Source organism: Lepidochelys kempii, chromosome 4 (assembly GCF_965140265.1).
Source record: "Lepidochelys kempii isolate rLepKem1 chromosome 4, rLepKem1.hap2, whole genome shotgun sequence".
In the NCBI taxonomy this organism is placed as follows: domain Eukaryota; kingdom Metazoa; phylum Chordata; order Testudines; family Cheloniidae; genus Lepidochelys; species Lepidochelys kempii.
The window spans coordinates 118070470-118097113 of record NC_133259.1 but is presented as its reverse complement, the minus strand read 5'-3'; the positions used below and the strand labels follow the sequence as shown (position 1 = coordinate 118097113).

The following is a 26644-nucleotide window of genomic DNA, read 5'->3' as shown; positions in this document are numbered from 1 at the left end:
ACAATTCATGCTACAAGAAAGCATCAGCAGCTTTTAAATAACTATTAAAAAGGAATTCTGATATTCTAAACCAATAAGAGTTTAGAGGTATATGGTCTCTTGGTCCCACATCTTTCTAGAAATTATTCTGGACAGTAGGGCTGTGTTTTTTCTACATTACAACCCTAATCAGCCTAGAACACACACTGTTTACTATATGCATATTATATTCCAAAGAAACGCTTAATCTATCCTCTAGAAAATGAATAAACCATAATCACTGGCTTCAGAAGGCAGATACTACATGAGGAATAGGATAGGAATAGCTTAAATGAGTAGGGATAGTGTGTCTGTTCGGCCATCTTTCTTTCATCCCCCTCCTACTGTTTCTTACTACTAAAGATTTTGAAATGTAAATAATACAGAGTACTGGAGCATGCTATCAGCATTTAAAGTAACAGTAACAATAATAATGAAAATACATTGAATAGAGTATTTATTGTGGTGTTAGTTTTGAGGTTAATGTTCAGATGAATGACTTCTTTGTGCTTTAGAGCAGTCATGACTTACTTTGTCCCATTCATTTTGGAAGTCTGCCTTTTCTACATGGTATTATTTTGATTTTAATAAAATATGGATCATCAAATTAGTACCTGTTTTTATAACTAAATGGCTAGGATTGGGACTACACTTGCTCTCATGCAACACAATAGTAATATAGGCAAAGGTGGGGGGAGGGGAGGTTTTCTTCTGAAAGTGTAAATGAGATGGGAAATCAATGATGAGGGAAGATTAGAAACTCTGCTCCAAGAGTGGTGAGATTGGTGGTGGTACTCAAGGACAGGATGCAAGGGGGTGAATACAGAGAAAGATCCTTGAGTTTGGTTGCAGCAAGTCCATGGATATTTTTAACAACAACGAGTGTAATTTTTAACAGGATTTTAAAATGAATGGGGTAAAGGGGAGGGAGAGGAGGTATCTGAGACTGTGAAAAGGCAAAAAGAAAAGGAGGACTTGTGGCACCTTAGAGACTAACCAATTTATTTGAGCATGAGCTTTCGTGAGCTACAGCATCCGATGAATGAGCTGTAGCTCACGAAAGCTTATGCTCAAATAAATTGGTTAGTCTCTAAGGTGCCACAAGTACTCTTTTTCTTTTTGCGAATACAGACTAACACGGCTGTTACTCTGAAACCTGTGAAAAGACAGAAATCTTTCTCTTCTTCTGAAGAATCAAATGTACTCCCACTAAAGTAGGCAAAATACCTAAATAGAGGAAACAATAGTCTAATCTGGTATGATGAAATCTATGTTCCTGCTGTTGCAAAAATAAAAGAAGGACGATTTCAGCTCTTTTGCTAGTGATGTATTAAATACATGACAGCTTTGATGTGGGTGAAATATCATTTTCCTTCCCTTGCCTTTGCGTGGTGGACACTGTGCTGTTTGTCTTGTCTATATTACTGCAGAGTACCCCACACCATGGAACCCCGCTCAGAGTGCTGCTGAAGGAATGAAGAAATCCTACTAGGAAAAACATCACAAACATAAAAATACATCGGAAAAAGAAAAGGAGGATTTTTCTTTGATTGAATTACCACTGATAAAGATGACATTGCTTTGAAAAACAATATGCAGATTCCGGATCCATGCTAGATAATGGGCCAGAGTCACTGGAACCTTCCAGCTGCTTTATGCTGTTCCAGTGACAGGATGCGCCATGATCCCAGTTTATCTGGATGGTTAAGCTGATGGAGCATACTAGTGAATCTGGCAGCATATCATTAGCTTGAGGCACCATGATAATTGTCTAATGCATGCAGTCTGAAGCCAAGAGGAGGAGGAGATCTTTTTGCCTCTGAGATACTCAGTTTTGTTCTCTGAACTGTTTCTTGCTTCAGCAGCATTTTCTGGCAGGGAAATTACCCCTTTCTGCTTGTCGATCTCTGTCTAGGTGGACCAACTACTCCTGTGGATCCGGGTCCTATAAAACTAAGTGCTCTGTGGATTTCTGTCTTTGGATAATGTTTGCTTTCTAGCGGTCTACAATGCAATAAAACACCTGCAGCACCCAGTCTCAGAGACCAGATCAACTGACTCAGGGCCATGGGGCTTAGGCTGCAGGGCTAAAAATTGAAGTGTAGACATTCAGGCTCAGGATGCAGCTCAGGCTCTGAGACCCCCTCCCCTCATGGGGTCTCAGAGCCTGGGCTCCAGCCCAAACCTGAATGTCTACGCTGCAAGTTTTAGCCCCACAAGCGCAAGTCAGCCAATCAGGGCCAGCCATGGCCAGGCTGTGGGTCTTTTATTGCACTGTAGACATACCTTAGGAGAGATTGCTGCAGATGCTCTGTTTTTATGAATCTCAGTTCTAGGGAATCTTTACTCTACATTTTTCATTCGGGGAGGAATGTGATCTTGTGAAGCATGTGCACTCATGAATTTAAGCCGGACTCATAGGTGAGCCTCTGCTTCAGGTGATTAACCCATTTCTAGTAATATCTGTCTCTAAGCCCCCTGCTTTCCATTTCAGGAGAATCAAATTTTGCTGGGGGCTGCATGATGCTGTGAGATCCGGCTCTGAAGTTTGATCTGTTCAACTGAGAAATTCCAGTGTATTAGGGGAGTTAAAGCCGTGTTTCAATTCCTAGCATTCCTACAGTCTTCCTCTGCAATAACTGTCCCATTCAGAAAATAATAAGCCAAGAGGCCATTTTAGAAAGGAATCAAGATGAATAAAAAATATTTTTTTTCTTTCTTAAATATTGTATATTTCTTTTGCCGCTTATTAAATGTGTCTGTTGTCTAATTGCCTCCAAATTAAGGGCTAATCAAGAGATGTACATCACAATGTCTCATAACAGTCACCGCCACCGAGTTTTATGATCTTGTAATACAAACAGACAACCCACAATGTACTGCAAATGAAATAACATTATTGCATCACATCATCCATTTTTTTTTGATGATTTTTTGTTGCTCTGGGAACCCAGAATAGCTAAATGGATTTTTATTATTTTTATTCAGCTGTAGACAGAGTCTGATATCAAATTTTGTGTTTCATCCTATAAAACAATAAGTCACTACAAATATCAAGAAATTTAAGATTCCACGGTTGGAAAGCCAAGAGAGTCTTCCTCCATGAAACAAAGCACCTCTGTCTAATGAGATAACAAAGATGGTTGCTAACTTGAACTCTCAGTTAAATGCTGTACTCTTGCTGTTATCGCTAGCACAGCATGGTACCTAGTCTATCCTTTAAAAGAATGTTTATTTTAAATAAAAATCCATCTTGAAATAATAATGGGCCTAATCAATAGGTGTTTTCACTGACTAAAGACTGCAGATTTTGTGAAATGATAATAAATGTTCATTCCCACACTGCTCAAACCTGAAGACTTTTGAGTACCTAACAAAAAATATCAGGACCATGGCCAAATAATAAAACAAATACATAAACCAGCATAAAAAAGCCAGTAACCTGCCACCTGAACAATAATGAATTCATCTCCATAATCAAATGCAGATTAAAAGTGTCTTAGAGTTCTTAAAGGAATAAGTATTTGCTTACACAGCTTATGTGGTATCAGTTGTTCCTCAAGAACATATTTTTTATATTAAGGCCACTTCCATAGCTTCTTCATCTCCTCCCTAATACGTTATCGTGCGGACTCAATTCTTACTTATCATTTCTATCACAGCTGGATACTCTTAACCTGTGTGGCACTGTTTCAGTAATCAAACTCTAACATGTTCAACAGAGAAATTCCACATCATTTTGTTTTGTTTTCTTGGTAAGAAATTAGACTTGTGGATCAATTAATTGTCCTGGTTGCCTAGGTTACTCATTACTCCTCAGAGTAGATAATTAGGAATATATTTTAGAATGACTATTTTTTGGTGATTGTATTGATGCAAGCTGAACGCGCTCCCACATTGTTGCTATTTACCTACGTCAACATCAGTTATAACCTTGATGTCTGAAACGCTCAGAAAAAACATGGGCTTTAAAAGCTAGAGACCCATCAGTGCATTGCTTCAAAAAAGGCTACTTTTCAAGAAATGATACATGTGAACAAATCTAGTTCTTAAAGTATATAAGGTTTACTTGCCTTTTAAACTTGTAGAGAATGAAGGCTCCAACTACAACTAGACAGATAACAAAGAGAACCACTATAGCCCAGTATCCACTGCCTCCTCCACTTCTCTGAGAGTCTGAAATGCAAGACATATATTTGAAGAGCTTAGTAAATCTGCTTTCAGACCAATCATCATCTTGGGTTTGCCTTATTATTGAATCTCTTAAATAAAAACCACTAGATTTTTATTTTTACCATCTCCTTGTCACTTCTTCGAATAGTACTCCTGGGGGAATTCTGTGCCAAAAATTCCAAAATTCTGCACCAAACAAATCCAAAATTCTGCATTTTTTATTTGTCAGAATAATTCAATATAATCACACCAGTTTCACTTATTTTGGTAATTTATTTAAACTACGATACCAAAAAAATCATCATAATTGTTCAGCATTTCCTAAATGCATGAAAGTTAAGTTACAAATACTTGCTAACCAAGACCCTGTCATCTAGTTATAATCCTGGATTTTCATTTAAATTGAATTACTTTTATTTTGGTTTTTGGTGTTCTGTAAAATGGAAGGTAGCTTTAAATTACTCAGACTTTCACACAAGAAAGTCATAGGGTTTTGCTAATCATTGTCCTGCATTTTGTTTTAAATGGATAAGTAAAATAGATCCTGAGCTGTAATCTAACCCCATTGTTCCTCTCTGGCACAGGAAAAAAAGCAAGAAAGCACACAGACCTTCCTAGCTGAGGATTCCCTTACTGTCATTTACAATAAGGCTCCTTTACACCACTCTGGCAAGGTAAAGGAGCCTTAATTGACTAAGAATGGGAACAATTAACTAACAATGATAACATGAGAAGCCTGCCTGTTTAGTTGTTACATTTCTACTCTGCCTCAGGGACAGAGCCTGCTTCACACAGCCCTATGCCTCCAAGCCCAGGACGCAGCAACAGGGACGAGAGGGAAAGAGTGAGTCTCTCTCACTCAGGTGCCCCGCCTCACCCCCTTATTGTCTCTCCATGGACCCAGGACTAGCCTCCCTCCCCCGACCCCACCACAGTGATCTGATCTCTGATGCCAGCTGATCTCAGCAGACGCGCCAGCGCTGCTGCAGAAGGGGCGTGTGAACCCCAGAGATTTCTTTGCTCCCCCATTGTTCTGCGGGGGAGCCAAGAAATCTGTGGAAGGTGTGAATTCTGCGCCCCGCGCAGGGCGCACCATTCCCCCAGGAGTAAAATAGGTAGCACCATAAACTAATTTGTAGACCAACTTACAGATGCTGGAGAGAGGACAAATTTAAATGAAATAAATAACTAACTAAATAAATAATGTAATTATTTGCATGGATAGTGCCATTTTTCCAAGGATCTCCAAAGGTACTGTAGGCAATAGTCAATCAGCCCTCACATTTCTCTATTATATATGATACATTGTCATAAATATAAAGGGAAGGGTAAACCCCTTTGAAATCCCTCCTGGCCAGGGGAAAGCTCCTCTCACCTGTAAAGGGTTAAGAAGCTAAAGGTAACCACACTGGCACCTGACCAAAATGACCAATGAGGAGACAAGATACTTTCAAAAGCTGGGAGGAGGGAGAGAAACAAAGGGTCTGTGTGTCTGTCTGTGTGTCTGTCTTTACCGGGGATAGACCAGGAATGGAGTCTTAGAACTTTTAGTAAGTAATCTAGCTAGGTATGTGTTAGATTATGATTTCTTTAAATGGCTGAGAAAAGAATTGTGCTGAATAGAATAACTATTTCTGTCTGTGTATCTTTTTTGTAACTTAAGGTTTTGCCTAGAGGGGTTCTCTATGTTTTTGAATCTAATTACCCTGTAAGATATCTACCATCCTGATTTTACAGGGGGGATTTCTTTATTTCTATTTACTTCTATTTTTTATTAAAAGTCTTCTTGTAAAAAACTGAATGCTTTTTCATTGTTCTCAGATCCAAGGGTTTGGGTCTGTGGTCACCTATGCAAATTGGTGAGGCTTTTTATCCAACATTTCCCAGGAAAGGGGGGGTGCAAGTGTTGGGAGGATTGTTCATTGTTCTTAAGATCCAAGGGTCTGGGTCTGTAGTCACCTAGGCAAATTGGTGAGGCTTTTACCAAACCTTGTCCAGGAAGTGGGGTGCAAGGTTTTGGGAAGTATTTTGGGGGGAAGGACGCGTCCAAACAGCTCTTCCCCAGTAACCAGTATTAGTTTGGTGGTGGTAGCGGCCAGTCCAAGGACAACGGGTGGAATATTTTGTACCTTGGGGAAGTTTTGACCTAAGCTGGTAAAGATAAGCTTAGGAGGTCTTTCATGCAGGTCCCCACATCTGTACCCTAGAGTTCAGAGTGGGGGAGGAACCTTGACATACATAAACATTATTATATTCATTTTCTAGATGGGGAAACTGAGATAGAGCAAGGTCAATTGACTTGCACAGTTACACAGTGCCAGAGTCTAGAATGAAATTCAGGAATCCTCAGTTCTAGTCTCTGTTCTTCCCACCAGGGAATACTGGCTCTTAACACAAGTGATTTCTACGGTAACTTTCAGATTAGAAACTACAGTGATGAGTCTTATAGTGGAACCTAAGATATAGAGAGGATGTGCCTTATTTTGCCCTGGGAACTAACTTGGCAATATATAATTTATATCACTATTTATGACACATCTGAATAGAGCCCGATGTGCTTTGCTCTTTTGCTGGGTCAGTGTCGTACAGCAACAAACAGAACAGGTGTCATGAATGATGATGCACATGCACAAACAAAGAGGCTTTGACATTGTCAGGGAGGGCTTAAGTTGAAGCTGTCCTTGCTGCTAAAACACAGCCTTTTCATTGTATGCTCCCTTCATAAAATACCCACACACAAATGCAGAAAACTTTTCAGTCCTTGTCTCTACTTTTGTAGGTTGGATCTGTGGGTCCAAATTTACAGGCTGGCAAATTGGGGACTCTGATATCTGAGCATCCAAAACTGTGCTTTCAATTTGTGCCTGTATTAAGCTGGCCAGTGTTTGATAATCTGTCTACTTTTTAGTGAAAAGGACAAAAGTGAGTGTGATACATGAGGGGCGGGGGAGGAGTAGCTCACTTTGAAGGACACCCAGCCAGCCAGTGAGTTGTAAAATCCTTCTTGGTCTGTCCTCTGCTTGCTTTATCTGTAAAGGGTTAACAAGCCCACAGGTAAAAGAAAAGGAGTGGGCACCTGACCAAAAGAGCCAATAGGAAAGCAGAACTTTTTAAAATTCAGAAAGAAACTTTCCCTTTGTTTCAGACTAACACGGCTGTTGTTACTCTGAAACCTTTCCCTTTGTCTGTTGTTCTCTCAGCTGTAGGGACACGGAGCAGTAATGCTGTAACCAGCTTTAAGCCAGGCATGATTACAGATTATCACTTCATACCTCGAACTTACTTATCTGGAGCCTCAGATATGTAAGTAAAATTAGAGAATGTCTAAAAAGACACGATTAGGGTTATTTCTTTTATTTCTTATTCGCTTATGGACTCCCCTGTGCTAACCCGAGATGCTTTTGTTTGCTTCTAACCCTTAAACTGAACCCCGAAGAAAGCTATTTTGGGTGCTTGATTTTTGGAATTGCTCTTTGTAAAATCTAGCAAAAGCCTAAGTTCCAGATGTATTTTCTTTCTGTTTTTAATAAAATTTACCTTTTTTAAGAACAGGACTGGATTTTTGGTGTCCTAAGAGGTTTGTGCATATGCAGTTTGATTAGCTGGTGGCAACAGCTAATTTCCTTTGTTTTCTCTCTCACCTCTTCCCCGGAAGGTTGGGTGAAAGGGCTTGAGGGTACACCACGGGGAGGAATTCCCAAGTGCTCCTTCCTGGGTCCAAGGGGTTTTTTTGCATTTGGGTGTTGGCAGCGTTTACCAAGCCAAGGTCAGAGAGAAGCTGTAATCTTGGGAGTTTAATACAAGCCTGGAGTGGCAAGTATTAATTTTTAAAATCCTTGCAGGCTCCCACTTCCTGCACTCAGAGTGTTTTCAAGCTTCTAACAGGGTATCACAAACAAATAATGAAAAACTGTAAAATAAGTTGCTTTGATGGTACATTTTAAATTAACAAACAGCAGAAGAAACCAGTTAATGTAACACTTCTCTCAGAACTCTAATAGCAATCTATAGATTGGGTTTTTACCTGAATCAGAGCTGGCTAACGTCACTAAGACCCAATATCCTTCTCTCAGGAAAAAGCTGATGTTATGTGCATTCAAGGCCTGCTTTATAGCAGCTATTCTCTGAAAACATAAGAGAGATAATGTCACGCATCTTCCACATAGTTCAACTTTGAGAAATTCAATGCACTAAATTGAGAAACCTCTAAGTTCATTCAATATGGTGAGAAACCCGAAGACATTTGTTGACCGTTTCAATTAGTTGTAAATTTTTAGGCAATTCTGGTTTTAAAAATCATTCGAATCTGTGCAACACATCAATGTTGGAAAGTTACAAATGTTTATATCCAAATCTGTCTTCCCCTTATGGAGCTCTTTACTTTTTTCCACATTATGTGACAGATAACATTTCATTTACGGGAGCTATTGGGCCCACCCGAACTGTAACTTGCACAATGAATAATCTACATTGATACCTGTCTCCAATATACATATTCTTCTAATGATACCAAAAGACAGGCCTCTCTGGAACTTTAGATTTCTTACACATGAAAAGTAACTGTTGCTTGATAATTCAGTGCATGTCATGCTTTACTTCACTTGCTTATCTCTAGGGCTGGCTGGCTGTTTGTAACATGTTTTTAAGAAGATTCTGTCAAAACAGTTATTTCCATCCACATAGAAACAGTTTCTCCTATTTTTCTAATGGGGACAAAGCATATTAAAATATGATCTCCCACATTTTTGTGGAACAGCACCGTTAAAAGTGCCACCACATCCCACCACTGTCAGACACATCGTCTGGTCCCTCTCTTTCTCTTGCTTGCATCTTCAACATAGGCAATTTTCCAGAGGATCAAGGCTAGTTTTATAGACTGTTCCTTAGTACAAGATACCGCTCCCCACAGGATGCCAAATTAAAAGTTTAAGAGAATCATAGAACTGCAAGAGACCTTGAGAGGTCATCTAGTCCATGGAGTCCCCTGCACTCAAGGTAGGACTAAATATTATTTAGACCATCCCTGGTAGGTGTTTGTCCAACCTGCTCTTAAAAATCCCCAATGATGGAGATTCCACGCCCTCCCTAAGTTTGCCTTTATATCTATGAAACCTTTAAGAGAGGCTCTTTTTATATTACTGTGCTCGGTTTTGACAAGCCCTCACAGCCTATTAGGTAGAAAAGCCCTTGCTGTTTCTCTTATAGTATTTGCATGAATTTCACAAAGGGCCAAATTCTGATCCCCATACCCACACTCAGTCCATAAATGGTTTCATTGACTTAAATAGGACTCTTTGTGCACTCAGTGTAAAGGTAACATAATTTGGGCCTCAGTTAATTTTCAATAGAATTCTTCCAGAGAATTCTTAACTTTTTATCCCCAACTTAGTGACTTGGCCATATATTGTTTCCACTATTCTGTTCCATGTCTGACATGAGGAATAGTTCTGACAGTTGTATCAACAGCAACTTGTAAAATAATGCAACCATTGCTGAAATATATTTACTCAGTCTCTCTCCAACAGAGTTCTGTACTTGAACCATACTTAACTGGAAACAACCAGCAATTCTCAAATCACATAAGCATTCCAGATCTAAAAGTAGTTCTTCCTAGTGAAATTCCTTTGAGACACAAGCAAGTGAGTAACACATAAGAACATAAGAATGGCCATACTGGGTCAGACCAAAGGTCCATCCAGCCCAGTATCCTGTCTGCAGACAGTGGCCAGTGCCAGGTGCCCCAGAGGGAGTGAACCTAATAGGTAATGACCAAATGATCTCTCTCCTGCCGGCCATCTCCATCCTCTGACAAACAGAGGCTAGGGACACCATTCCTTACCCATCCTGGCTAATAGCCATTAATGGACTTAACCTCCATTAATTTATCTAGTTCTCTTTTGAAATGACATGGAGATCTGAAACTTTTATAGCGACATTAATTTCACTTACATTTCAGAGTACAGCTATAAAGTAGAGTCCATAAGGGCTGCCCAGGTTAATAGGCAGACTCAGAGTGCATTCTCAGTACATGACAAAGCCTCACAAGAATGCCAGGGCACCAACTTTCAGAACTGGAGCTATCAGCAGAATAAATGTCCCGTTGTTGAAACATGAAAAGGGGGAAATACTGAAGATCTTGGAGGTTCTCCTCTCAGTTATACATCAAGAATGAATGATCCATAAACATGGGCGGTTTGTCACAAGTGATAAGTAAGAGTCCAGCCCAACACCCAATGAAGTCAATGGAGTCTTTCCATTGACTTCATTGGACACTGGATTAGGCCTTAGGGTGGTAAGTTTGCCATGGACGTTTTCTGGAAGGATATTTACTGAGTAACACAGATTTTGGTACAATCGTAGATGTTATAAAAATTTGTGATCTCCTCTTTAAAAAGAACACTCCGCACAGAAATGCACGCACACCAGTAGCTTCAGTGGTCTGCCTTGCCTACATTAAGGTGGTGAAGATGTGGCTGCTAGCACCTATAGCTCCACTCCAAGTTCAACACAGGGTGTGTCAGTAGGGGTGTGCCCGGGGCGACACTGCCTTATACACCAGTAAGCAGCTCTAGGGCTGTGGTGGGGAAGCTGCATGCTGCACCTCTTCCCACTGTGGAGAAAAGGTTACCAGGGAACACACTCCTTCCAGTGTCCATGGAGGTGCTTTTTCTGCTCCTGGTATCTGTAAGCCCTTTTGTGTGCCCCTCCCCCAGCTGAATGCTGACTGGACTCTGTCAGCAACATATAAGTATGATGAAAAATATATAGCTACTCTCAGATTTATCTTTTCAATCCTGACTTTGGCATCCCTTTTGTGCTCCAATAGCCACAAGTTAGCTCTCAGATGGGGACCTTTATGATACAAACTGTGCAATACTAAATTGCTTTCATTTTTATCCAGTCCTGATATTAGGAATTTCTCCAAATCATTAGCAGCTCAGTGTAGCCCTTCATGTCTTTCCTCTTGGAATATCCGGAAAGGTGGTTCAGATCTGACCATGAAAACACTGAGGCAGCATTGAAGGCAACTGATGGTATTCTTCGAGCTCCCTGGAAGCAGACCACTAGCAATGGCTGAGATTTTAAAGGAGCTAATCTGAATAATTTAGGTATTCTTTTTTAAAAAGAAAACAAACAGCAGGACAAAAGGGTCTGCCTTAATCTGTTGCTTTTAACTATTGAAGAGGTCCATTCCACATAAACTTGGAACAGAAAAAGATACAATTTCATCATAAATCAGCATCTCGTTCCTTAAAAGGAGCAAAGAAGTTAAGAGTTTCAAGGTGATGACACCCACCTGGCTGCAAGCCACAATTCACATAGGGCTTTGTAAGCTATCTATTAAAATACAGTGCTTCCTGGAAATTAACTGTCACTTCAGTCTTCCAGAACGTCACATTGAGATGGGAGGGGGAGCCTAAGGATGTTTTTTCTTGCATTAGGACCATTCTCAATCCTAATTTACCCAATTCTGAAAGTTAAAAGTTAAGTTTAAAGTCTCCTGCTCCAATACTCAGAAGTCACATCAAAATACTTTGAGATTTGCCTCTTTAAGCAATTCCATGAATGAGGTTTTTGTACCATGTTGCCCTGGGAGCTTGGGCCTGCCTACCAGTAGACACACTCTGGCTAGATGGATATTGTGGCCTATTCGCTGAACCTTATTATTTGTAACATATTCCCCTCCTGAACTAGTCTCTTAAAAACTAATGGTTTCTGAAATGATAACTCCTTTTAACTGATAATGCTTGAAACGCAAAACTGGTGCAGAGCTGAGACATTCATTTTATGGAAAAAAGGCATAATGTCATACATTATAAATCAGAGGTAGGGCCAGTGGACAAATTTTGATTTTCTACTGAACTAGGACCCCTTCCCACTGAGCATATTTCACTTGGAAATGGGAGATAGGGGAAAGTCTCATATTTGAGCTTTGTCCTTTTGCACTTAAACTCTTTGCTCCTGTTGCCTCAGTACCTGAATAAGCTTCCTGACCATTAGGACAGAAACCACCTGCTCTTCATGTAATAGGCCAAATCCTAAAGTCTTGAGTCAGTAGGATCTGAGGTCTAATGTATTTTTTAAGTCAGTGAGGAGGATGCCTCTCCTCTAATCAAAAATGTTAATGTTCTAAATATGTGGTTTCCACAGGTTTGTACTCCTGATTAGAGAATTTTAATCTACTGGATCATTATAAACCAATATGTTATCACTTTAGTTGCAGATGTAACAACAGACAAATATTAGCCATCCCTGAGAAATATTTTGATACCAGTTGGAGCTGGCTTGTGCAAATGGAGACTGGTATGGAGACACTCTGGAGGAGCTTGGAGAGGAATGCAGGGACTGCAGCATATTCCCCACTGCATGCCATCCCACATTATGGGCTGGACTAGAGTAGGAGGCAAGACCATGGCCTGCTCTCTTCCTGTTGCCTTTGGGGTAGATTCCATCCCAGAGTGCACAGGGAAAGAGCAGGCACTGCACTCTACTAAAGACAAGGACCGCAATTGCTGCTAGCTCTTACATAGGTCATGCCAAGAATAGGATGACATTGAGGTGTGTAAGGCCCAACAATGATGCCAGTAGGAGTATTGCCACTGATTTCAATGGGATGAAGATTTGGCCCTAATCAGACACAGATTGGTCTGGCTACCTTATCAGTAGTTACACTTCTCTTCCGCTTTGGCTGGTTTGCTGGAAGCAGCACAAGCAAATCAGCAGTTGTGGGCAGACCAGGTTTCACCACAGTCACCAGTGTTTCTTCAGGGATATTAGTTTCCTGCAGAGACAAAGACATGCAAAGATTTACAGGCCTGTATGCTATACTAACTTTATACTGTCAGTATTATACAAAAAATAAATAAAATATGTAGCTACTTTCACATATGGTCTTCTGGATCTGGTCTTTGGTGTTAAGATTTTTAATATGTAGAGAGAATTCTATGGAAGTCACTGGAAGCCAGAAAGCTGCACATAACCTTACATTAATTAGCAGAGATTTGAAAAGCTCTTTGAAAATTAGAAGTGTTATCACACATATCATATCAAAGAGCTCTAATGGTATCATGGGAAAGAGTGAACTGAAGCCAAAGTGGTTTGCAGGTTTACCACAACTGTGCAGTGAGCATGTAATCTTCCAAGATAAAATGTTTAAAAAGTGCCTAAGTGTCTTAGAAGTACAAGTTCCATTTTCAAAAGTGACTTAGACACTTAGGTGCCCAAGTCGTATTGAAATTCAGTAGGACTTTGGCTTCTAAATGCCACCATCACTTTTGAAAATGTTACCATTCGTCACAAATTCTTCTGTTGTGTGATATATATCTAGGACGGCTGTTGTGAGAATTTAATGAAAAGAACTGGTCAAATCTCATAGTCCTTAGGTCAAATGAACAGTCTCTGAAATCCATATAACTGTATCTAACTTTTTGTATATGATTTTTTAAAAGTTATGATGTAGAGCCAATTTGATTTTGGGTGGGCGGGGGGGGAGGAAGAAGGGAAGACACTAATCAGGCAGATGTACATTATGAAATGGGTAGAAGTTGATGTGTGATAGAGTGAGTTCCATTAATTTGGCATTTAGTAGGTGTTGGGGTTATAAACTGGGGTGAAATAGGTGTAAAACAGAAGGTCAGAATCCTGATCTGGTTTATACTGGTGCAAATTCATTGTAAGGCCACTAATTTCACTGGGGGCCCTTTGACAATATGGCTCTGTGTTTCCTTGGTGATAATTATTTCTATAAATATTTACTTCTGGGGTCATAACTTACTGATATGCTCCACGACAGAATTCAATATGTGCTTATCTCTGGCAGTGTGTGCATCTGAATATTATCACTCAAGTGCTCCCTACCTTAACAGCATTACTCTTTATCCATGTCACAATGCTGGTATGTGAAGCTTGACTTAAGTAACCTACAGGACAATTCAGCGTTCAAATCTGAGCAGTGCTTAATTTGTAATGAAAGAGGTGCCAGGGCTCAAGTAGGTGCGGAGACTCAAGCAGTTTTTTTATGTTCATAACTGATGTGGCAAGCCCAGAGGTACCGGGGCTATGAACTGCTAAGCCTAGAGGTGCTGGGACTGAGCCCTAGCAAGCTCTAGCATAAATGAAGCCCTGAATCTGAATCTATGTCTTATTCATACCTGCAATCTACATAAAGTGGCTGCAGCAAATTAATTCCTTACATATTTTCTGTAATTTTCAGAGTTACACATGCAAAGCTGTAAATTATTTAAAAAAAACAAACAATCAATCAAAGACTAAGTGTTGTATATTATAGTACCCTTTGTGTAACCCCTAACTACATCACATTCATGTTACATTTTTTCCCCCAAGGTCAACAGTATTGGCTAATATTTCCACCTGGCCCCAAAATCCCTGAGAGGAGTATTTATTGTTAATTCCCTATTAGCCTGTGTTGGAAAGAAACTGACAGTATTGCAATAATGTAATCTATGGCCTGTATACACAAGTGACACTGGTCTCAAACTGCTTCTAAATGTCACTCATGGGGATAGTTTTATTGTTCTGCTCTGCCTAGTTTTTTCTAAATGGGGAGGCATTAACTTAACCTTCAACTTTATGACTGGAGAAGGAGCAGTTTACGAGCAAACTGAGAGAGCACCTTTGCAAGAAGTCGTGTTACTACCAGGCCTATGTCTTCCCTCCACTCTGGTATGTTGGGGTTGTACATGTCCAGATGTTTAGTAAACTTTAGAGAAAGGACTTGAAAATGATCTGGAAACAGGAAAAGAAACATTTTTGAATAATTCAAAGAGAATTGGGGAAAAACAGTTTTGTAGAAAATAGTAACTCTGGAAAAAAGGTCTGTTAGCGTTATTAATTATTATTATTTGTATTTTTAGAAGCTTTTACAAGACCCATTTGCAGGCCAGGACCCCATTGTGCTAGGTGCTGTACTAAAAAAGAAGAAAACACAGTTCAGGCTCCAAGGAGTTTACAATCTAACATTATTTCCCTCACATTATTCGATACCATGGACCAATACCAGATTTTTGTATTTTCCCCACTTTCCCAGCATCTTATGTCTAAATATTTCTAGCCACCAATCAAAGGCAACATGGAAAATGTTAAGTCAAATTTCATATACTCCATGGATAATTATCTTTCTGGTCATTTTTCATTAAGATATCACACCACACATAAAGCTGTGGTTTCTTTTATTTTTAATGGGCATGATTCTATGGACTTGATTCTTACTTAAACATAAACATCTGGTTCTTGCCCATTGCATGCTCCTTTTTTCATGCAAAATAAATACTTCTTTATGTTTTCTATAGTCTAGCTGTGAAAACATGAATAGAAATGGTATGGCAATGGCTAACTACTGCATTGTTTAAAAGAATAAATAAGCTACACTCCCAACATTTCTATGAATGTAATCCAAAAATAACTGAAATACTAGAAATGGACAGTTCCTTAGTAAACAGGACTTTATTTTTTCCTTTCTCCTTACAGGCTCCTTGGAAGCATACCTGAAGAACCTAATGCAAAGCAGAGAAAGAGATCCTGTGGAATGCATGAATGATCCAAACATGATCTCTTGGGCAGTTTAGACAGAACCATATTTTTATATTTATTTTTTCTAAGGATTTCTTTATTTTCCTCAACCCCAATGCCCTGTTGGTCTTTGACTCAGGATTTGCCAATACTAACAGCAGCTGCAGTAGTGAAAAGTAAGAAGCATGATAGGCTTACAAGCCATGCTAATGGGGTTATATTTTTAAAGCTTTCTAAAAAGCTGACGGGTTTATAAATGGTATCACAGGTATTCATAAAATCCATTTGTTCCAGGGCAAGAGGTTTACAAACACTCTATTTAGCTTGAATCCTGGTGTTTGCCATTATGTTATATTAAAAAGCATATTACAAGCAAAAAGGGCAGAGTCTGCTTGGAATATTAGGACAATAGCTAAGTATGTGTCCCCAGGATATATGAAGGCTTTAGCTCTCCATATTTGCAAGCCTTAGCAAAGTAAGACTTGTTAGATATCCCTGATACCCAGATTTGACAGCAGATATACAAGTTGAAATATTTCCTCTTCCTTCTTACATTTTCATGGTACATCAGGCCTCGTCAGCACATTACAAGGCACAGTAAAATACACTGTGATACAATGCAGCACATTAGCTAAAAGGTCATTTGACATTTTTCAGCAGCTCTTTCTAATCCAAACTCCTAGAGAAATGCCCAAATCATTAAGCAAAAAGATGTTATCACAACAAGCAAATTCTTTCATGTTTTTTATTATAAAAGTATGTGCCCCACTGAACCTCTTTTCCCTCACATTATTCGTTCTGTAGTAAGATCAACAGAATGACTAAAAATATTATAAAAACATATAAGTTCTATAGCATTCTACAGATATGGCCCAAAGTGCTGCTTTAACACAACTGTTATCTGTAGTGCTTTGGAATAACATGGTAGCATTTTCTATAAGGGATTCAGGTCAAATTCTTCCTTAGCCTTTCTCTGTCCATTTCAATGGAGTTTCACTACAGATCAGTTTAGTGTATTAAGTTTAGAAGTTTAACATGGCATTGGATAAAATTTCACAGTAGGATCTGGTCTCTAAGGGCAATTGTAAAGTACATGCAATGGACCGAAAAAAAAAAATACAACGAGGGAGTAAAATTATCTCACCAAAAACTCGGACAATCTTGGAATCCTGCAGCATGGAGTTCCCACAGGAGGCCTGCACTGTAACTCTCACCTCACCTGTCTCAGCAAATCTTGTCACCAAAAAACTGTCCAAAGTGAGAAGTGGCTAAAAAAGAAGGAAAATTAAAAAAAAGAATGTTACGAAGAATTATGAAAGAAGTTTTAGTGTGTGAAGGACTAGTGATGGAAATATATTGGAACGATCAAATAACAGATTGATTTTTTTCTGTGATTTTAATCAGTGGTTAACCACGTCAGCGAATTCCAATTTTCTACCACCAGGTATGCTTGCCCTATGTTGGATACTTGAAAACTAAAATAGTCCTTCATTCAGAAAATGCATATAAAATATACTTAAACAGTGTTCAAAATCTAGTGTTTGACTTTAGAGTTACAAAGTTTAGGGACACACATTTTTAAAGACTGAGCAAATCCTCCTTCTAATATAACTGACAGACTATTAGGGTTTGATCCAAAGCCCAGTGAAATGACTGTAAAGACTCCCATTGACATCACTGGGCTCTGGGTCAGGCCTTCAGTGCATAGGCCTTTCCCCTCTACACACCTGAGTTCAGACTCTTTCATCAGTTACAATTAAATTAATTTTGTGGCCTGACTTTAGTGCCCGATCCATACAGGTGCGCTATTGCACTTCTGCAATTCCTAAAGATGTCAAAAGGGACCTGAGGTGCTCTGTACCGTGCAGAATTAGGTGCTTAGTCCATATTTGTGCACATCACAGATCCACCACACAGTATCACCTGATTTGCATTCCAGGCTCAAGACCAACCCAAGACTAAAATAATGGACTGGTACATGGTGCTTGTCTGAACTATTCCTCCCTCAGGCAGTAATCTTAGTCTCTCTCTTATGAGCACTATATTGCGCTCATACATTTAAAAATAATAATTTTGAAAGATAATTAGCCCAAATGAACAGAAAAGAATAATCCTGTCCCAGTAGATTTAGATTTGTAATGTTTTATGATCCATGTATCTAACCTATCTACCCACCTACGACCATAATTATGGTGTATGAGCACCTTTTTTGTCTTCTTCCTTTTTAGACTTAACTTCATCCCTCTATAACAAACTGTAAAGAATATAACATCACAGAAACGGCCTTAGTCAGCAATATATATTTCTGTGCAGTATTTCAATTCCCATCTCTGCTAATGAGCACATAAATAGAAGCTCTCATAATTCACTGATGCCACAATCCCAAATGCATTACATCACAGTTTCCTTAAAGGTGGTGAATTGCAATATAATTAAAAAATGAGGAGTACTCTGGCACCTTAGAGACTAACAAATTTATCTGGGCATAAGCTTTCGTGGGCTAAAACCCACTTAGAAATTTGTTAGTCTCTAAGGTGCCACAAGTACTCCTTGTTTTTTTTGCTGATACAGACTAACACAGCTACCACTCTGAAACCTGCAATATAATTGTGACTCCACTAAAGGACATGATCTGGAGAAGTAGCCTGATTCTAAATGAGAAATTTCCATTTATACATAAGTAACAATAATGGACACCACAGAGGTTGTGCTAAATGAGGCCCTTATCCTCTGAAGTTTGTTGGCACTGTAATAAAGAAAAACGAACGCTGAAGCATATGCTATGGGACTGTCCAACAGTCAGGCAGACATAACACTGAAAATGGTGCTTGATTTCAGCAATCAATCCTCAGCTGAGAATTATACCTTAGGTTATGTACCTACTACGCTGGGTTTAACTCCACCACCAAGACTTTGGTTCTTGAAGGCTGCAATGATTATCAAGTATGTGATTTTACAAAAATGGAGGAGTAGGTTTATGCCCAAAATAGAGCACTGGTATTTGAACCTGACTGAGTAAGCAGCGAAAGAAAGAACAGCCTATTGATGTGGAGAGCAATGATATGAATTAAAAAAAACTGGACTCTGTTTCTTGATACATTTGGATAAGGGATTCTGAGATGGCTCAAATAATGCCAGACTTCTGTTATACCTGAGGTCTCCTCCTCCTCTTTTCTGCTTATTTGTATGTGTCTTTTTATGATTGATGATGATGATTGATGATTATTACCACGACCCTAACATCTTATGCCTGTGTTATTGTCTGATTTTTCAGCTTTGACAAACAATAAAGGTGCTTAAATTAAAGATGCTAGGGGATATCCTGTGAAATGTGTGGTACCTGATAACATATGCAAACTGCAAGTCATTTATATTTTTGTATTTTTGTTTGTTTATGAAAATAAAAAAAATGAATCACAAAAATAGCAATAATGGGAAAGGAACAATAAAGAAAATTCATGATCATTTAATGGGGTTTAAATAACATTTAATAGATGGTATAACAGACTGTTTGAAACAGAATCATAGAATATCAGGGTTGGAAGGGACCTCAGGAGGTCATCTAGTCCAACCTCCTGCTCAAAGCAGGACTAATCCCCAATTTTGCCCCAGATCCCTAAATGGGTCCCTCAAGGATTGAACTCACAACCCTGGGTTTAGCAGGCCAATGCTCAAACCACTGAGCTATCCCTCCCCCCTAGGTATTCTGCAAAATGTCATGTATACTAGGACAGTATTTTCCCGAAAGGAATAGGACTTAGACATAATCCTTACTGAAGAGAGGCTGGAAAAAAATCTCCAGTGAAATCTTGTGTGTACCTGAAGATTGTTTCCTATCCACCAGTAGAAGACTGTCAAGTTAGGGTTCTTGGGCAATACGATGGCTGTCAAATTCATCTCCTGGTTTCTCCCAATGACTGGAACCACTTCTAGATGTAAAGCCTGCAGTGGAGCTGAATAGAGTTCCAAAAAGGCCATTAATCAAGAATCCATCAATTTATTGAATGCCTCTGCTTTTTCTCTTGTTCAGCAATTCTGCAGCAGTCTCACCTGCACAGAACAAGGTCCTGAATTTACTTTTCTCCCTCCTGTTTTCTGCATACATCAATGAAAAGAGCTGAAGGTGTGTCATGGACATTTTAATTAAACAAAGGAGGTCACAAATAAAAATCCAGAACAATGTGATTTATTGGTGCACCTGCATGAGTCTTTCTTGTGCAAGTCTGACATAGAAGATCATAAGTAAATTTAGCCCAATTGAAAAAAAAAGATGGAAAAGGAAAGTAATCAAAGATAAAATTGATGGAAATTCTACCAGGGCTCTGATATTTTTAAGGCAAAATCTGAGAAGAATGATGCTGACTGTTCATTTTCATTATGAAGTATCAGCGGTCAGGCTAATATTCAGCATAATATCCAATTAATACATACTTTAAAAATCTGTCTATTAGAAGCTAATTGGTTCTCAAATTTAAATGTATAACTTCTGTACATTAAACACGTGCTCTTAGAGTAAGTTTGTTCCTTTCTGAAGTTTTACCTTGTGAGGCTATACCTGCAGCTATAAGTATTTGCAGGCAGAGTACAAAAACTGCATCACTTTAAAATCTCTGTATCGGGTTTTTACTAGTCTCATTGTATTTGGGTCCATAAAAATATTTACTAAAATAATATTATTGAAAGAAAATCTTTATAGGAGGCATGAGTTATATTTGTTTCAGAAAAGCACTCAAAGCTTGGAGGCTTTTAACACTTATTTTTTTACTTATATTGCACCTTCCATTTCAGAAACCCAAAGTGCTTTACAAACGTCATGTAAGTCATTATATATAACAAATCCATTTTATAATTTCTCTCTGTACTCTAAACATCTCTTTGTCATTCAGAGCAATTAGCCTCAATCCAGACATCACTCTGAGCCTTTCCTTACCCTCCTTGCACTAATTACATCACTGCCCATTCACGTCCAATTCACACTCACTGTGGGTATGCCTACACTGTAGCTGGGAGGATGCCTACCACCTGGGAGTAGAGCATGTGCAGACAGTGTCACGGGCTGGCTCGCAAGTATAAGTCTGCCTGACTCCCTGGATCCATACTCAGGAGGCTAGCGCATGCCAAACCATCCACACTCATTTTTAGAGCACTAGCTCAAGCAAAGCTGGTGCGTCTGTATACCCAGGCTGGGAGGCACACTCCCAGCTGCAGCATAGACATACTCTGAGAGATCTCTCCTCCCTGAGAGCAGGTGGCCCATATAGCATACACCTACCTCTCTCCACTTCGCAGAGGCCAGATTGTGTGCAATTTTGTTTGAACACAAGAGTTTCTGTTTTTATTAAACTCTCTCTCAAATAACTCTAAAACCAAGTTAGTGTGTTCAACATACTGTGATCTTAAGTGAATGGAATTTCTTCAATAGTTGTTTTAAGAAGCTGAATTAAAGCACTCCCCTAGCCGCTGAATATCTTGAGGAAAATTCAGGAATGGTAGTAAAATCTCTTAAACTTGGAACAAACCCTTTTTGACTATGTGGATTAAAGCTGTCCGGATCCTCTACAAAAGGAAGACAGAAACTACTTAATTTTGAAATAATTTTTTTTGGGGGGAGGGCATCTATAAAATGTCTGGATTAGTCAGATTAGCAAACAGGATCACTGTCTTGATTTTTGGTTGTAACTACATGTTATTTCAGCTTTCCCAGAGAAAAGTGCCCCTCTGAGCTATGGTTTCACTCTTAGAGAAGGTGGAATTAGCTAATTATTAGTAATTGTGAGTTCTTTTGATTGTCTGAGTCACAGCATCCTGGAATGAATTGGAAGAAGATGTTGCGTGTTTTGGGATCACACCTCTGAACAGACAGAATGAGAAACAATTACTGATTAGTTGGTTTGCAAGACTTTTGTTTGTCCAGACTATAATTTTTGTAGGTTTAGTTTTAAAAATATACCTGGTGCCCAATACTAACTCACTCACAAAAACAAATCCCTTTCACATCCACTGTAGACAAGCAACAAAACACAGATCCACGTCGTTCAGCAATTCCCTTTATTCTGGTCCAACTTGCTTTTTAAAAGAACTGAGGCTTGCTCTAGCTTCTGGTAAAGTTTACTAGGCTGCTGCAGCATCTTATCCTCTGGATCAAAGAACCATAATATTGGTTCATCCTACTATGAAAAGTTTCTTTAAAGATCTGGTGCATATCTGTCCTGCCGTTTGGGACTTTTCCTATTCATGGGGCTTGAGTTTAGTACTGACAAGTTTAATGAACTCTGTCTTTTCCCTCTGTCCCTCAAAACTACATTCCTACTGACTGTTACATCAGGTAAAAAGAATTTTGAGATACTGGGGTTTATGGCTTATTCCACTTTCATGATATTCCACGGGATAAGGTGTTTCTGAGCCCACAACCTAAATTCCTCCAGAATTTCCAGATTCCATTTTAATTAGTCCTGGTCATCCTCCTCAAACCTCACAATTTATCAGGCCTGCATAAATCAGATGTAAAGTATCTACTCACCCTGAACGAGACAAAATACTTTCATAAGACTCCAAGGTTGTCTGTGACGTTGGGTAAAAGTCCAATGGGAATACCGAGGGAGATACGAGGGGGGATGGGACTCAAAATCAGTTTAGAAATTATCCTAGTGGATCGACCTTTGTACTCAATCCTAATCAAATGAGTGTTCCAATACCAGATTAGATATAGCATTAATTTTATGCTTGAGAAATATACCTCCCCCGCTGCCATTTGTAAATCCACCACATGAAACTCCATTTACATCCTTCACTCATCTCACGATATAGGGGCCAAATCACAGGGACTTTTTGGGAAGGCAATCCTTCAGCCCTCCTTCAGGGCATCTTACTGCTTGTCAGCCTCCCAAGAGTGCGACAATTCTCAAGGGAGAAAGTTCGCAGCATATATTGCTTCTACAGATCCATACTCACCCACTCTCCTTCCCTGCTTCTGTTTATCAAATCTACCAGCTTGGCATCTAAGCACCTGACAATTACTAAATTAAAGCTGAGAACACTATGCTGTAAGGAAATGTTACTACCACAAATTTAAAAAAAAACAGATAATGAAACTGAGGCACAGAGATTATGGGCCTAATCCTGCTCCCTGTGCTTTTAATGGGAATTTTGCAATTAATCTGAATGGACACAAGATAGGGCCCTAACTGGTCACACAGTCAGTCGGGGCAGAGGAAGGAATAGAACCCAGATCTCTTTACTCCCATCATTTGCTAGACAATGCTGCATCTCAAAGACTCTGGCTAACAGAAGGGAAATATGGGTAGCTGGAGCCACTGTCCATTTCCTGTAGACTTGCACTAAACATTCCAATCTCTGCAGAGGCTCAAACGTTTACTGCTTTCTACTTGGTTCCAGGATTCATGATGGAGGCCACCCATCCCACTCCCCAAAGCCTTAAGCTAGTACTTGGAGAACACAAGAGAAGTAACTTGCCTTTTTTTTATTTGTTTCTGGGGTTCTATTTGACCTATCTAAGAACAGGAGAAGCAACAGCTGTTAGGAGTTCTGAAAGGAGAGGAAAATGCAGTTCCAGCAGTGAGCTGCCTGTTTTATTTCAATTATGAATTGACTGAGGTACATTAAACCTCTGATGGAGCATGCTATTCCTTGTGCACTGCTGTTTCTTTTCTTTGAATTCTAGTTGATGGTTTTTATTTTGGTTTTAATTAAAAGAAAAATAAATGGTCTATTTCATGTGGTACTGCACATTCTCACTGCAATATACAGTTAAGTCAATATATACTGGAGCCAACATTTTTAAATTTGGGTAGCTAAAATTAGGCAACTAAATCTAGATTCAGGCATCTTAACTAATGATCTGATTTTCAGAAATGGGGAGCACCTACTGCTCCCACTAATCTGAGACTTCTGAAAATCAGGGAAGAGACGACATCATCTCTACACCTCTGAAAATCAGGTCACTTACTTAAGTATCTGTATATGTATTTACGTGGCTAAATTTAACCACCCAAGATTGAAAATGGTACCTGAAACCGTAGAGGGAATTAGTGTCACAACTGGGATTAGAACACAGATACCCCTACTCCTGCCTTATATGCTCCTGTTATCTAATCACTAGATCATGCTTCCCTTTAAAGTAAGGTCTCCCTTTGATTGGTAATACCTTCCCCCATTTACAATTATCTGCATTAACCATGTGCAGCAGGTGCATTACTGCATGAGCACATTCAAAGAAATGTATTTTGGTGATAATATCTTCAATATAATTTCTTCTGGAAATCACTGCCCCATAGGTGTTATCAACTTGTGGTAAAGTTGCAAACGTGAAACCAGAGAAAAACAAAACAGCACAACTTACAATTAACTTGAACAAACACCACTGCCTCCTCATGCCCGGCAACATTCTCAGCCCTGACTGAGACACGGTAAATCCCAGGGTTCTCATAACGGTGCCGAATAGGTTCCCCTGTCATTGTGAGGTTCACGTATATTGCCTTAAAGCCATCTCCAAGGTCCACCTGGTACTTGGTGTTTAGAATATCTCCCTAGCAGAAGAAATAGATCAGAGATGTTTTGAATAGCCAAGATTCAAAGAAACAGGACACATTATTATTACTTATTTGTGTATGGTAGTGCCTAGGAGTCCCAGCCATGGATCAAGGCCCCATTGTTGTAAGTGTTGTACAAACACAGAACAGAAAGACAATCCCTACTCCAAACAGTTTAGGACAAGTGGTGATGTGGGGCGGGAGGGATAGCTCGGTGGTTTGAGCATTGGCCTGCTAAACCCAGGGTTGTGAGTTCAATCCTTGAGAGGGCCATTTAGGGATCTGGGGCAAAAATTGGGGATTGGTCCTGCTTTGAGCAGGAGGTTAGACTAGATGACCTCCTGAGGTCCCTTCCAACCCTGATATTCTATGATTCTGTGTGTGTCTATATAAATATTCCCTTATCTGTAACACAGATCCAGTTTAATGAGGATAAAATATTCCAGATTAGTCAACAGGTTGTAACTGCATTATGCTACACTGACCACGCCTCTGGATATGACCAACATGATTTGCAGAGCCATCCCAATCTATAAGTATTCTTTGACTTTATCTAGGACTCTTAAGCCCCGTCTACTGTGCTAGCAAAAACCCAGTTGACATAGCATATGCGTTAGCACAGTATTACTATGGCTAGCATAGCATTTATACCACCTTAGCCATCTGCTATAATTTATTATTCATTATAGCTCTGCCAAGTGCTCATGAAAATGACACTGTCTTTCTAAAGTCAGGCCTAAAGTATTGGGATGATGAAGATTGTCTTCAATGTGCAACTTCATTAAAACAAAAAACATAACCACTTATGACTTTACATTGTCACTAAGCTACACACCATGGATATTCATAACAGTGAGTACAGAACTCAGATTCTCCCATCTGGACAGAGCCACATGACTGGAGCTAAAGGAGACGCTCCATTAGCAGTACATTGCCTAGGACATGCATTGTAACAGTTCTGATTGCATCCAGGAAAGGCAGTCATGCAGCTACTCACCTGACAGTGCATTACAATAATTATATTACTACAAAAGGATTTCAGCCAATCACAGCATTGAAAAATCACGTGTTATCGCCTCCCAAATGACCCTGAAATCTTTATATGTTCAGTTTCATTATTCCATTTCCACACTGGCCACTTTCTGAAAAAGTCATACTTCAAAACCTCATCCCAAAACATGATGTTAACAGAAGATCAAAGGAGGCAACAGCAGACAAGAACTTTCAGATCTTTGCGTTACAAAGGAAAGGAAAACATTTTTTTTAAGTGCTGCTGTTTGGATGAATTTTCTTCTGTCTTGTCAGATAAAAGGAAAAAATGTTCACAAGGTGAGAGAATGCTCACAATGAAGATCCTGCATAGTTCTCAAATGCCTCAACTCCAGAATGCATCACCCACAAGGAGTTTATTGCCTTGTACACTCCTCTGCTGTGAACATTTTCTTCAAATCACCATTTTCTTTGGATACAGATGGGTGGAATTTAGTGGAGGAGACAATACCTTATTAAAAGTTTAAAGCAAAGGAGATTCCTCAGCTGTGTCCTTGTAAGTGCAATTCACTTAGGTGACACTAAAGTGGAAATACTGCTTGTTTGCTTTCTTATGCTAGCAAAGCACCTACATACTATCTCCAGGGGGGTATAGGAGTAAGGTGTTATGTTGTAAACCAGATCTGAGTTTTAATGAATGTTTTGTTCTCACAATGCCCTTCCTACTATAATACTATTTAAGGACCCTGACGTTTTCAAAGCACTGATTTCATTCTCTAAAATAGGAAGATATTAATGGTTTGATAACAAAAGAGGAACACAGGAAAAATACAGCTAAATTAAATGGAACTTGGACACATCTACATAGTTCTTCTGCGAATAGTGGATTTTCTTGACATTGTTTATTCATGCATTTTGTGGACTGAGCGAGCAGAGCTTGGGACAGCTTATTTTCTTCTTCTTGTTGTTAATAATATTACTAGATATAAACTCAGTAATGTATCACTCAGATGAACACAGTGTGAGCCAAAGCCTCTTGCTTCTGTGAAACTAATAACCGGTATTCACATACAGCAATAAACTAATATTGTGTGACAGATAGATATAATACTACATCTCTTTGGTGTTACTGGATCTATCCCGTAAGCTCACTAATTGTCAGAAGATCTAATTGGTCTCTTGTGTAAAACTTGCCGTTCTGCTTCTAACTATTATGGATTTATTGATTCTCAGCCATAGGGGGCAGCAAATTGTTAGGTTTCTTGTAAAGGAGACTTATAGTTCAGAGTATTATGCATAGCTATCACTAATAGAGAGAGAGAGAGAGAGAATACCATTTGTGATCTTTGAGCATCTTTGCATGTCTTAGGTGTTCTACCAGTTGA

At 39.3% G+C, this 26644-nt stretch overlaps 1 protein-coding gene across 4 annotated transcripts in view; it reads right to left on the bottom strand.

Annotated features, from left to right (window-relative positions):
* Nucleotides 1-26644, bottom strand: part of SORCS2 (sortilin related VPS10 domain containing receptor 2) — an 843820-nt gene that overhangs the window by 7139 nt on the left and 810037 nt on the right. For all 4 annotated transcript variants that reach the window (XM_073342594.1, XM_073342595.1, XM_073342596.1 and 1 more), the window contains exons 19-25: nucleotides 24080-24266; nucleotides 19540-19673; nucleotides 16865-16988; nucleotides 14825-14937; nucleotides 12848-12973; nucleotides 8216-8315; nucleotides 4092-4194 (exon numbers count right to left, since the gene is read on the bottom strand). In XM_073342594.1, the coding sequence (XP_073198695.1) occupies nucleotides 4092-4194; nucleotides 8216-8315; nucleotides 12848-12973; nucleotides 14825-14937; nucleotides 16865-16988; nucleotides 19540-19673; nucleotides 24080-24266 (887 nt within the window). The remainder of the gene's footprint in view (nucleotides 1-4091; nucleotides 4195-8215; nucleotides 8316-12847; nucleotides 12974-14824; nucleotides 14938-16864; nucleotides 16989-19539; nucleotides 19674-24079; nucleotides 24267-26644) is intronic.